This window comes from Bison bison, unplaced genomic scaffold, assembly GCF_000754665.1.
Source record: "Bison bison bison isolate TAMUID 2011002044 unplaced genomic scaffold, Bison_UMD1.0 scf7180017864030, whole genome shotgun sequence".
NCBI lineage: Eukaryota > Metazoa > Chordata > Mammalia > Artiodactyla > Bovidae > Bison > Bison bison.
In genome coordinates this window covers 3,134,828-3,146,867 of record NW_011494602.1, presented here as the reverse complement: position 1 = coordinate 3,146,867, position 12,040 = coordinate 3,134,828, and the positions used below count along the sequence as shown (strand labels likewise).

At 38.6% G+C, this 12,040-nt stretch overlaps 1 protein-coding gene across 1 annotated transcript in view; it reads right to left on the bottom strand.

Annotated features, from left to right (window-relative positions):
* Nucleotides 1–12,040, bottom strand: part of PAK7 (p21 protein (Cdc42/Rac)-activated kinase 7) — a 115,232-nt gene that overhangs the window by 40,600 nt on the left and 62,592 nt on the right. Inside the window, exon 2 of the mRNA XM_010834221.1 lies at nt 2,794–3,579. Coding sequence (XP_010832523.1) covers nt 2,794–3,579 — 786 coding nt within the window. The remainder of the gene's footprint in view (nt 1–2,793; nt 3,580–12,040) is intronic.

Below are 12,040 nucleotides of genomic sequence, written 5' to 3'. Positions count from 1 at the left end.
AGTAACCTACAGAACAGGAGAAAACATTTTTAGATCACATATTTGATAAGGAGTTAATATCCAGTATTCTGGAAACTCATAGCAAGGAATTCAATAGCAAAAGTACCGTATTACCATATACCATAATTTTAAAATGGGCAAAGGACCTGAATACCAACAGGCATATAAAAAGGTGCTCAACTTCACTAATCATCAGGAAAATGCAAATTAAAAGCACAATGAGATACTACCTCAACCTGTTAGGATAGCTATTATTAAAGAGGTGTGTGTGCTAAGTTGTTTCAGTCGTGTCCAACTCTTTGCGACCCTATGGACTGTAGCCCACCAGGCTCCTCTGCCCAAGGGATTCTCCAGGCAAGAATACTGGAGTGGGTTGCCATTTCTTTCTCCAGGGGATCTTCCTGACCCAGGGATTGAACCTGCCTCTCTTTATGTCGCCTGCATTGGCAGGAGAGTTCTTTGCCACTAGCACCACCGATGAAGATGTGGAGGAAGGAGAACCCTTGTGTGCTGTTGGTGGGCACGTGCACTGGCATAGTCACAAGTGTACAAGAAATTGAAAGTAGAACTACTACACAGTATAGCAGTCCTACTTCCAGGTATATATCCAGAGGAAACAAAATCATTATCTGGGAAAGATATCTGTACTCCCATGCCCACTGCCACATTATTAGCATATTAGCATAGACAAGATATGGAAACAATCTATGTGTCCATCAACAAATGAATGGATCAAGAAAATGTGACTCAAAGAAATGTATATATAAAGGAATATTCTTCAGCCTTACAAGAGAAGGAAATCTTGAACCTTGTCATCTGCAATAACATGGAAGAAACTGAAGGGCATTATGCTAAGTGAAATAAGCCATACAGAGAATGACAACTACTGCAACTGGTATCATTTATATGTGGGATTTTAGAAAATAAAGGAAGAAGTCAAACTCATGGAAACAGAGAACAGAAAAGTAGTTGCCAGGGTCTAGGAGGTGGAGAAAAGGAAGTTGGTTAAAGGATACAGACTTTCAGCTCTAAGGTCTGAGGATAGATTGTATCACATGGTGATTGTAGTTGATAGTACTATATTGTAGAATTGAAATCTGCTAAAAGAGTAGAACCTAAATTTCTCATACATAAGCAAAAAGGTAAATATGTGAGGTGATGAATGTCAACTCAGCGAGGGAAATCCCTTCACAGTGTATATGTAGATCAGATCATCATCTTGAACACTTCAAATATCTTAAAATTTTGTCAATTATAAACTTGGTAAAGCTGAAAGAAATCACATTATTTATTCCTGAAGTAAGCACTGATGTTCACAAACTAGAGAATGTAACTAGATTCAGCTACAGGATGTGTTAATTTGCTTAGTTCATTCTACAACTGTGATGCTCTACAACCTTGGGTTGGGTGATGTGCACAGGAAATTACATAAATGATCTCCTGCATCATGACACGTGCATATGGCTTCCTAGAGCTTTTGTCTGTCAGTTAGTTAGACAGACCTCTTTCCAACCATTGCCCTGGGGAGAACATAGGAAAAGGCAGTCATGATACCTTCATCATGGTAGTTCAAATAGATAATACAGTGAGATGGAAAGCACTCTCAATATTTAAATTTTAATTGGTGGTATATATTTCAGGTCTTTATTTCCTTAGGATTTATTTTTATATATTGGGAGCTAAAGTGATAGTTATTTTGCTTTTTCTAAAGTATGGCTTAAGTCACTCTCAATTTGTCCCTAAAAGACTTCAATATCTTGGATTATGTTTATGAAAAATAACAAACAAAGGAAAATATTGGGCACTGATAACCAATCAGATGATGCAGGCAGCCCTGCCCTCCAAGATTCGCTGTGTGGCTCACCAAGCTGTTGAAGAGACAGTATTGGGTTACAAACGTCCACAATCATGCTTCTAGAAGCCAAGTCTCCCTCAACTGGTCTGAGACCTCTGTAATCTAGAACTCACAGCCAAATGGCCCATCTTCACTTAGCTGTAGCAGGGAGGTAGCAAAAACATTTCTAAGTTAATTGGGAAAACAAAGTGCTGGCACACTTTCCAAGGTATTTTGTAAAGCCAGTAACTCTTCCAACAATGGTTCCCAAACTTTGGGATATCATGGCCCAGCCACATTTCAAAGCAAATTTACAACATTAAGAAAAAATATTAAAAGAGAAATTACAATAAGACAAAACAAAATAAAAAGCACACCAAGGAAGGCCTAGCAACCAGATTCCATCTATCGTCCTAAAGTTGCACACACACACACACACACACACATGACATGTCAACGCTAACCTAGTAGAAAGAAATACTCTCAAAATACCGACAATCCCTTGAATTGAATACAATTAACTTTATTAAAACTTACCCATTATCCTGACTTTTTTCCCCTTTTTGGCAGTTCTAGGTACCCTTTACCAGAGTGGAGGAACTACTGTATTACTCCCTCTGGCAGTCTAGAACTCTACACTCTGTAACACAAGACACCCTGCTGTGCCAGCACAGAACATTTATCACTAATATAGCAGGATATCTTTTGGAAAAAAATGTTCTTTTGCCTTTTAACCCAGAAAGCCTGTAGGAATTCCCCAGAGGATTTGATTTTAATGAATACATGTGCCTTGCCCTAAATTCTCTGCCCTGGGGGCTTGTGAATGGAAACCAGGCAGAATTTTGATACAGATTCTCACTTACAGACTAACCAGTGCTCTAGAATCCAAATAAGAGGGTGGTGGGAGCACACCTTGTGGAGGTCCCGCATGCTGGAGGGAGGAAGGCAGTGAACGTTACCTTTGGAACGCACACTGTGGGCTCAGACAGGCGCGGGTACGTGTAGGAGCTGTAGGAGTGTCCTTGGGGGTGGGTTTTAAATGCACTTTCTCCGAAGGGCATCATGGGCTCCTGGAGCCCGGAGCCTGACCGGGACCTCTGCCGCATGGCAGGCTGAGGGCTCGTCTGACACAGGTACGATGACTTTGGCCTCCTGTCATAGTCATCCAGGCTGGGTCCCCATTCACTTTCGCTGTATGCCAAGCTCTCCTTTGAGCACCCACTGGTCCCTGCAGTTCTAGAAGGTATGAACTGGAACGGATAATCCAGAGGGGAGCTGCCCGAGGCTCTCTGGAAGCCCCACTTGAGGTCACTGTACTCGCTGGGTTTGCTCAGTGAGTCCAAGTGTGCATGATAATCTGCAGGAAACCGGGCTCTGTCGGACTGCAAAGCCTGCATCTCAGGATAATAGGCCTCCCCGTGTTGCATCTTCAATACGTGCCCATTTTGCCTGGCAGAGTGGCCAACTTTATAAAACGGGTCCAGATCATCTCCATAGAGACTCTTTTCTCTGTACTTTTCAGACGCATAGTCAGCAGTGGTGTCAGATTCGCTGGAATACTGCGAGAAGGTGAGAAAGCCGTTTTCTTCCCGATGGCCTGGACCACGGCTGGAGGCTCCCTGGTCTGGGGTGGGTGGGCTTTCCTTCCTCAGGGAGTTGGAGCGGGTCACAGAGATGTTGTCAAAATCCTCCAGCAGGCCGTTGATGGAGGTCTCCTTGCAGGGTTTGTTTCCTCTAACGATTGTCTGGGAATAATAAAGAGAACACTGTTTAAAGAAAACATTTCACACTTTCAAATTGATGGAAGAATCCTATCCTGATTCCGTCCAGTTTAAACCACAGAGGAAAATAGGCCCCAGGGGCATTTCATTAAAAAAGATAAAGAAAAAAGCCTGTTGATTCTTTGATTTCTTGACTGGTGAAATAAATCAAATATTAAACAGTAGTCTCAAATTGCAAATTCTTCCTTATCTGTCTCAATAGAGATATCAAATATCAAAAAGCCATTTAGAAGCTATTTATCGGGTATCACTGTTTTATGTACCAGTTCATTGCTTCTTCACTAAACCCTGCGATCTAACAATAAGCTGATGATTATAATTTTAAGTTCATAACTCTTTGCTTATAAAACGTATACTTACTATCTTTTTACATTCATTATCCAGATTACTTCCAAAATTAAAACCATTGTTACTTAAACAGTAACATACTCAGAAAGAGGTGCACATTTTTTTTTAAACTTTTTATGAAAGACATAATAATTGAAGCTATCAGATTTCATAGAAGAGGAAACTTTCTAAGCTGTAAATAGGGAATGGTACGAAGATTACTTATATAATTTAATTTGTGATCAAACGTGATATAACTGTAATGGTTTCTTGACTGTGTATCATCGGTATCATCATCGCCGAATTTTGGATGGCTTGGTAATGATGTGGTTGTACCTGAACCTTAGTGACAAACTGCCAAGCCCAAATGTTCCCTTTAATGAACCTAAATAACACCAGGATGAATAGCAGGAGCGGAAAGAAATCAGAAAGTACTTACAAAGCTAGTCAGCTGCACCTTGACAATGACAAAGTTTGCAGTAAAATATGATGAGGGCGGATAAAAGAACAAAGAACAAAATGTGACTTCAGACTTCCAGGAATGCAAGAGAAAAATACCTTGGAGGAAGTAGCAAGGAGTTCAAAGCCATCTCAGTTAGCACAAGCAATTTCAAACTGGAAGAAAAAGTCAAAGTCCTCCTAGACCTGTGTTTTATAGATCAGTGCTTCTCCAACTACCACGGTGAAAGACAAATTGTTTTTCTTCCCCCTCAGTCAGTTCTGGACTTAAGCCTTGGTCTTCACCCTTTCTTTTAAATAAATGTTTAAGTCTGGAATACTTTCAGATTAACAGAGAAGCTGAAAAAAGAGGTCTCATATATGTCTCACCTAGTCCCAATGTTTTTTATTAATCACATTTTTTAAACTTTCTATTTTATATTAGAGTATAGTTGATTAACAATATTGTGATGGTTTCAGGTGCATAGCAAAGTGACCCAGCCATACATACAGATGTATCCATTCTCCACTGAAACTTCAGGAAAGCTGCTAGTTGTTAACATCTTGCATTACTGTTAACATAAACTGTTTAGCACAGTCTATGTAGATTTCATTAGATTTTTTTCTTAGTGTTTCAGAGTCCTATCCAGTCTACCTCACTACCTTTATTTGTCATGTCTCCTTAGACATGAGATAATTCTCAGACTTTCCTTGATGACCTTGACAATTTTTTTTTAATTTGAAAGCTTTTTTTTTAAATTTCATTTTTTTTTTTTTTTAATTTTTTTCATAAGCCCGAGGCAAACTCTTTATTTTTTTTTTTTTTTTTTATTTTAACTTCTTTATTAAGGTGGATACACATTCTCATATTAACAATTCTTGTGAACAAAAGCAACCAAAATAAGGCGATAGTAAGATGTGCTTCACATAAAAACAATCAAGTGGCTAAGAGGAGATCTGGCCCTGTACAACAGAAAGATTAGGAAGCAAAACGTGAATAAGTCCTATATTCCAGAAGCTACCCAAATGTGTGAGCAAAGACAGCATACCCATAATATAGCTCACTTAGGTTCCTTCTTTATGACGCATAATTCCTTAATTATCCATTTGTGAAATAAGAACAAACATTAAGAAATGTGAAATCCAAATTGCATTCATTTTCACAATATCAATACTAAACTCAAGACAGCAACTTCATCAAATATAAATGTTTCAAAAGTAAAAGGCAATCTTAATTTTTTTTATCCTATGAATAGGGTCTGCAAAAATAGGTAAATTATTTTACTGTACTTGCAGGAGATTAGGTCTCAGCCTGCACGGAAGGAGCAAAGCAACAAAAGACAACAAACAAATACTACTAGGAGTAATGCCCATACATATCAAACTATCTAGGTGAACCATGTTTTACTTATGTAGCAAATCTATTAAATAACCAGCATATGGAAGCTTATACCTCATGCGAGAGAATTACCAAATTAACTATACATCTATTAGAAGTCTCTAAACCCCACTCCCCAAACAATTTTAGTACACCTACCAAGTACTGTAGGTCATTTAGAAAAACAGAAATAAAACATACATCAGCCTTTGTAATTAAGCATTTTTCATAACATATAAACAGTGTTCAGATATAAACTGTTAACTAAATATTTTTTCTAAATATGATTTATGTAATCAAGACTTTCTTAAACAAAGACACATCTTAGGAATATGATCTGTACAAACTTACAGTAGTGTAAGACTGTTCTATACATCAGTGTCTCTTTTGCTATCTCATATACAGGGTTATCGTTACCATCTTTCTAAATTCCATATACATGCGTTAGTTGACTTTACAATATTATATTGGTTTTGCCATATATCAATATGAATCCGCCACAGGTATACACGTGTTCCCCATCCTGAACCCTCCTCCCTCCCCGTACCATCCCTCTGGGTCGTCCCAGTGCACCAGCCCCAAGCATCCAGTATGGTGCACAATTTTAACGAGTACTTGTCAGTTACTGTGCAGAATGTCCCTCAACTGGGTGTATCTGGTATTTTTCTCATGTTTAAACTGAGGTTATTGGTTTACGGAAGGAAGATCACAGAGTAATATACCAATTTCATTACATCATATCCAGGATACACACCATCAGCATTACTATTGCTGATGATATTGACCTTGATCACCTGGCCATAGTAATAGTTGCCAAGTTTTCACATGGTAAAGTTTTGCTTCCCTCCTTCTCCCCTCTCATGCACTCTTTGGAAGCAAGTCACTAAGTGTAGTCCATACTCAAGGGGTGTCCAGTCAAGATCTACCTTCCTGATGGGATGTATCTACATAAAGTACTTGGAATCCTTTTGCATAGGACACTTGCCCACTTTCCCTATTTATTTATTTTCATTTTTATATCACTTATTTGAATCAGTAGGGATAGAATCATGAATATTTACTTGTTTTATACTTTGATAGAAAGTGAAGAGGAACTAAAGAGTTTTTTGATGAGGGTGAAAGAGGAGAGTATAAAAGCTGGCTGCAAACTCAACATTCAAAAAACTAAGATGTAGCACCTGGTTCCATCACTTCACGGAAAACACATGGGGAAAAAGTGGAAACAGTGACAGATTTTATTTTCTTGGGCTCCAGAATCACTGTGGATGGTGACTGCAGCCATGAAATTAAAAGATGCTTGTTCCTTGGAAGGAAAGCTATGACAAACCTAGACAGCATTATTAAAAAGCAGAGACATCACTTTGCCAACAATGGTCTGTATATGGTCAGAGCTATAGTTTTTTCAGCAGTCATATACCAGATGTGAGAGTTGGACCATAAGAAAGGCTGAGTGCCAAAGAATTGATGCTTTTGAACTGTGGAGCTGCAGAAGACTCTTGAGAGTCTCTTGGACTGCAAGGAGATCCAAACAGTCCATCCTAAAGTAAATCAATCTTGAATACTCATTGGAAAGGCTGTTGTTGAAGATGAAGCTCCAATACTTTGGCCACCTGATGCAAAGAGCTAACTCATTGAATAATACCCTGATGCTGGGAAAAGACTGAAGGCAAAAGGAGAAGGGGGCAGCAGAGGATGAGATGGTTAAATAGCATCACTGACTCAATGGACATGAATGTGAGCAAACTCTGAGACAGTGAAGGACAGAGAAGCCTGGCATGCTGCAGTCCATGGGGTCTCAAAGAGTTGGACACAACTTAGCAACTGAATAATACTTTGGGTTATAATTCAATACAGGCATACTTCATTTTTATTGTGCTTCACTTCATTGTGCTTTGCAGATTTCTTTCTTTCTTTTCTTTTTTTTTAACAAATTGAAGGTTTATGGCAACCCTGACTCAAGCAAGTCTACTGGCACCATTTTTCCAACAACATTTTCTCACTTCTTGCCTTTATGTTACATTCTGGTAATTCTCGAAATATTTCAAACTCTCCACCAGCAAAAAAGATTATAATTCACTGATAGCTCAGATGATCGTTAGCATTTTTCAGCAATAAAGTATTTTAAAATTAAAATACTTTCAGACATTATTGTTTTTAGATATAACGCTATTGTACACTCAATAGACTACAGTATAGCATAAACATCATTTTTATAGGCACTGGGAAATCAACAAATATGTAGGTCTTGATTTACTGCAGAACTTGCTTTATCGTCATGGTCTGGAGTTGAACTTGTAATATCTCTGAAGTTTACCTGTACTTTGTTGTTTTGTTGCTCAAATTGTTTCAGCTTTGGTTATTAAGAGTTCTTTGAGACTGGCTGCTGTGTCCCTATGAAAAGGCCCAATTCTTTTATTTTTTGATCATTTGCGTACTTTCTGGCACTATCCGAGTGACAGAAAGTACCTTAAATACTCTAAGCTTAGCTTGTATTTTTTCTGTCCCTGCCCTAAAATCAGCCTTTCCTCTAAGGTGCCGTGACCCCTTTTAGTGAAGGATGCTATTAGAAACCAGTGCCTGGCTGCTGGGTGTGCATACTGCTACCAGGGTGTCACTGCCTCCAAGCCCCTTCAGTGACTAGAGCCATGCAACAGTCACGTGTAAAGTGACCCATGTACACACACATGTCTATAATTCTACCCATTCATCTCTATCTGTAGTAATCTTAACATGAATTCAGATGGACGTCTCTGAATCTAATCTGGTACCATGTGGTTCATTCTAGTTTTCCCCCTTACTATTTACTTCTCTGATGCCCCCGGAAATGTAGAGGGTGATGGAGGATGTGAGGGATTAAAAAGCAGTTTTAAAACACACTGATAGTCTCATTGAACAGACTGCCTTTGGGTGGACACAAATGTGCAAATAGAAAATGAATTTAGAATGTTTAAATACAACTCATCAGTGAAGGTAAGTTACAAGGTGAAGGTTATTATTTTCTCCCATTCTGAAGGCTGTCTTTTCACCTTGCTTATAGTTTCCTTCATTGTGCAAAAGCTTTTAAGTTTAATTAGGTCCCATTTGTTTATTTTCGCTTTTATTTCCATTACTCTGGGAGGTGGGTCATACAGGATCCTGCTGTGATTTATGTCAGAGAGTGTTCTGCCTATGTTCTCCTCTAGGAGTTTTATAGTTTCTGGTCTTACGTTTAGATCTTTAATCCATTTTGAGTTTATTTTTGTGTATGGTATTAGAAAGTGTTCTAGTTTCATTCTTTTACAAGTGGTTGGCCAGTTTTCCCAGCACCACTTGTTAAAGAGATTGTCTTTTTTCCATTGCATATTCTTGCCCCCTTTGTCAAAGAGAAGGTGTCCATAGGTGCGTGGATTTATCTCTGGGCTTTTTATTTGTCCAGTCCAGGTTTGATGGATGAGACAGGGTGCTTGGGGCTGGTGCACTGGGATGACCCTGGGGTATGGGATGGGGAGGGAGGTGGGAGGGGGGGTTCAGGATGGGGACACATGTACACCCATGGCTGATTCATATCAATGTATGGTGAAAACCACTACAATATTGCAAAGTAATTAGCCTCCAATTAAAATACAAAAATTAATTTAAAAAGATATATACCTAGAAAGGCAATAGTGGCAATAAAATGGACTATAGCCACCAAAAAAAAAAAAAAAAAAGGGGAAGGTTATAGAGTAAAGGAAAGATCAGAGAAAAACAAACTAAAAATCTAGGAAAGTTTTCAGGAAGAGGAGAATTTGTAAGCTAGGTCCAAGAGAGAACAACATGTGTAAACTGTCACTTACTGAGTGACTGAGGCACACAGATGATCAGGACGTGTTACAGTGCTGCATATATAAGGCCATCAGGACGCAGTGTGATCACAGAAGAAACACTCCCTGCTCACACTTGCATCACAATCACTTGCCTTTGGAATTTATATCCAGAACACCTGTTGGTTCATCTTCAGCAAATTAATAAATGACTGTATTGAGGGCTAGACTTGGAAATTCTCTACCAGGACACAGATATTTAGAAGAAGAAGAAGAAGCCTTCTCTGTATGATGTGACTCCTTTAAGATCAGAACATTATTGAACACTTCCTTTGAAATTGCTGGGTCCTCAAATCTCACTATTTCCCCACCAATACCCTTACAAGTTCATTAATGATTTGAGTGGGCAGACTTGAAATTAACTCCAGTTCTGGAGAATACTGAAAGAAAAGAATATAGTTGACAAAAAGAGGCATCTATCTTATCCATCCATCCAGCCATCCATCCACCTATCCACCCATTCTTCCACCTATGTGGAGAGTGATATCTATAGATAGGTGTAATAGTTATCTGTAATATCTATATCTATACTATCTGTAAGGATTTTTTTAAGTGACTACTGAGTGACTGAACTGAATTGAACTGAACTGAAAGCAATAACATAATTTGGGATAGATTTTTCTCTCATTAATTATGCTATAAATATCTTACATTTGAAAAAGTAAAAACCAAACTATCATAAACAACTATTCCACTGTTTTTTTATTGCCCAGTATGTGTAGATTAGATTTCTGTGGGGATTAGAGGTCACCGTTTCAGCATACAAATTAATCTATGACCTTAGAATTGGGAAGTTCACTGTTTCTTTGCATTTGTCATTGAATGGCCAAAGTATGTTCACTTCACATGCAAAATTATAGTGTAAATCCAATAAACAGAATTCTATGCATTTGTTAATATGGAAGAAGAAATATTGCTATGAGCTAAACACTACTTAAAAGAAAAAAAAAAAAAAAGACTATTCACTGAGTAGACCATTCAGGTATGACCTAAATCAAATCCCTTATGATTATACAGTGCAAGTGAGAAGTAGATTTAAGGGACTAGATCTGATAGCATGCCTGATGAACTATGGACTCTGTTCATGACATTGCACAGGACACAGGGATCAAGAACATCCCTGAGAAAAAGAAATGCAAAAAAGCAAAATGGCTGTCTGAGGAGGCCTTACAACAGCTGTGAAAAGAAGAGAAGCAAAAAGCAAAGGAGAAAAGGAAAGATATACCCATTTGAATGCAGAGTTCCAAAGAATAGAAAGGAGAGATAAGAAAGCCTTCCTCAGGGATCAATGTAAAGCAAAAGAGGAAAACAATAGAATAGGAAAGACTAGAGATCTCTTCAAGAAAATTAGAGATACCAAGGGAACATTTCATGCAAAGACAGGCTCAAAAAAGGACAGATATGGTATGGACCTAACAGAAGCAGAAGATATTAAGAAGAGGTGGCAAGAATACACAGAAGAACTATACAAAAAAGATCTTCATGACCCAGATAATCATGATGGTGTGATCACTCACCTAGAGCCAGACATCCTGGAATGTAAAGTCAAGTAGGTCTGAGGAAGTATCACTAGGAGCAAAGCTAGTGGAAGTGATGGAATGCCAGTTGAACTATTTCAAATCCTAAAAGATGATGCTGTGAAAGTGCTGCACTCAATATGCCAGTAAATTTGGAAAACTCAGCAGTGGCCACAGGACTGGAAACGGTCAGTTTTCATTCCAATCCTAAAGAAAGGGAATGGCAAAGAATGCTCAAACTACCACACAATTGCGCTCATCTCACACGCTAGTAAAGTAATGCTCAAAATTCTCCAAGCCAGGCTTCAGCAATACGTGAACTGTGAACTTCCAGATGTTCAAGCTGGTGTTAGAAAAGGCAGAGGAACCAGAGATCAAATTGCCAACATTCACTGGAACATCAAAAAAACAAGAGAGTTCCAGAAAAACATCTATTTCAGCTTTATTGACTATGCCAAAACCTTTGACTGTGTGGATCACAATAAACTGTGGAAAATTCTGAAACAGACAGGCATACCAGATTACCTGACCTGCTTCTTGAGAAACCTGTATGCAGGTCAGGAAGCAACAGTTAGAACTGGACATGGAACAACAGATGGGTTCCAAATAGGGAAAGGAGTATGTCAAGGCTGTAGACTGTCACCTTGCTTATTTAACTTATATGCAGAGTACATCATTAGAAACACTGGTCTGGAAGAAGCACAAGCTGGAATCAAGATTGCCGGGAGAAATATCAATAACCTCAGATATGCAGATGACACCACCCTTATGGCAGAAAGTGAAGAAATAAAGAGCCTCTTGATGAAAGTGAAAGAGGAGGGTGAAGAAGCTGGCTTAAAACTCAATATTCAGAAAACTAAGATCATGGCATCCAGTCCCATCACTTCATGGCAAATAGATGGGGAAACAGTGAAAACAATGGC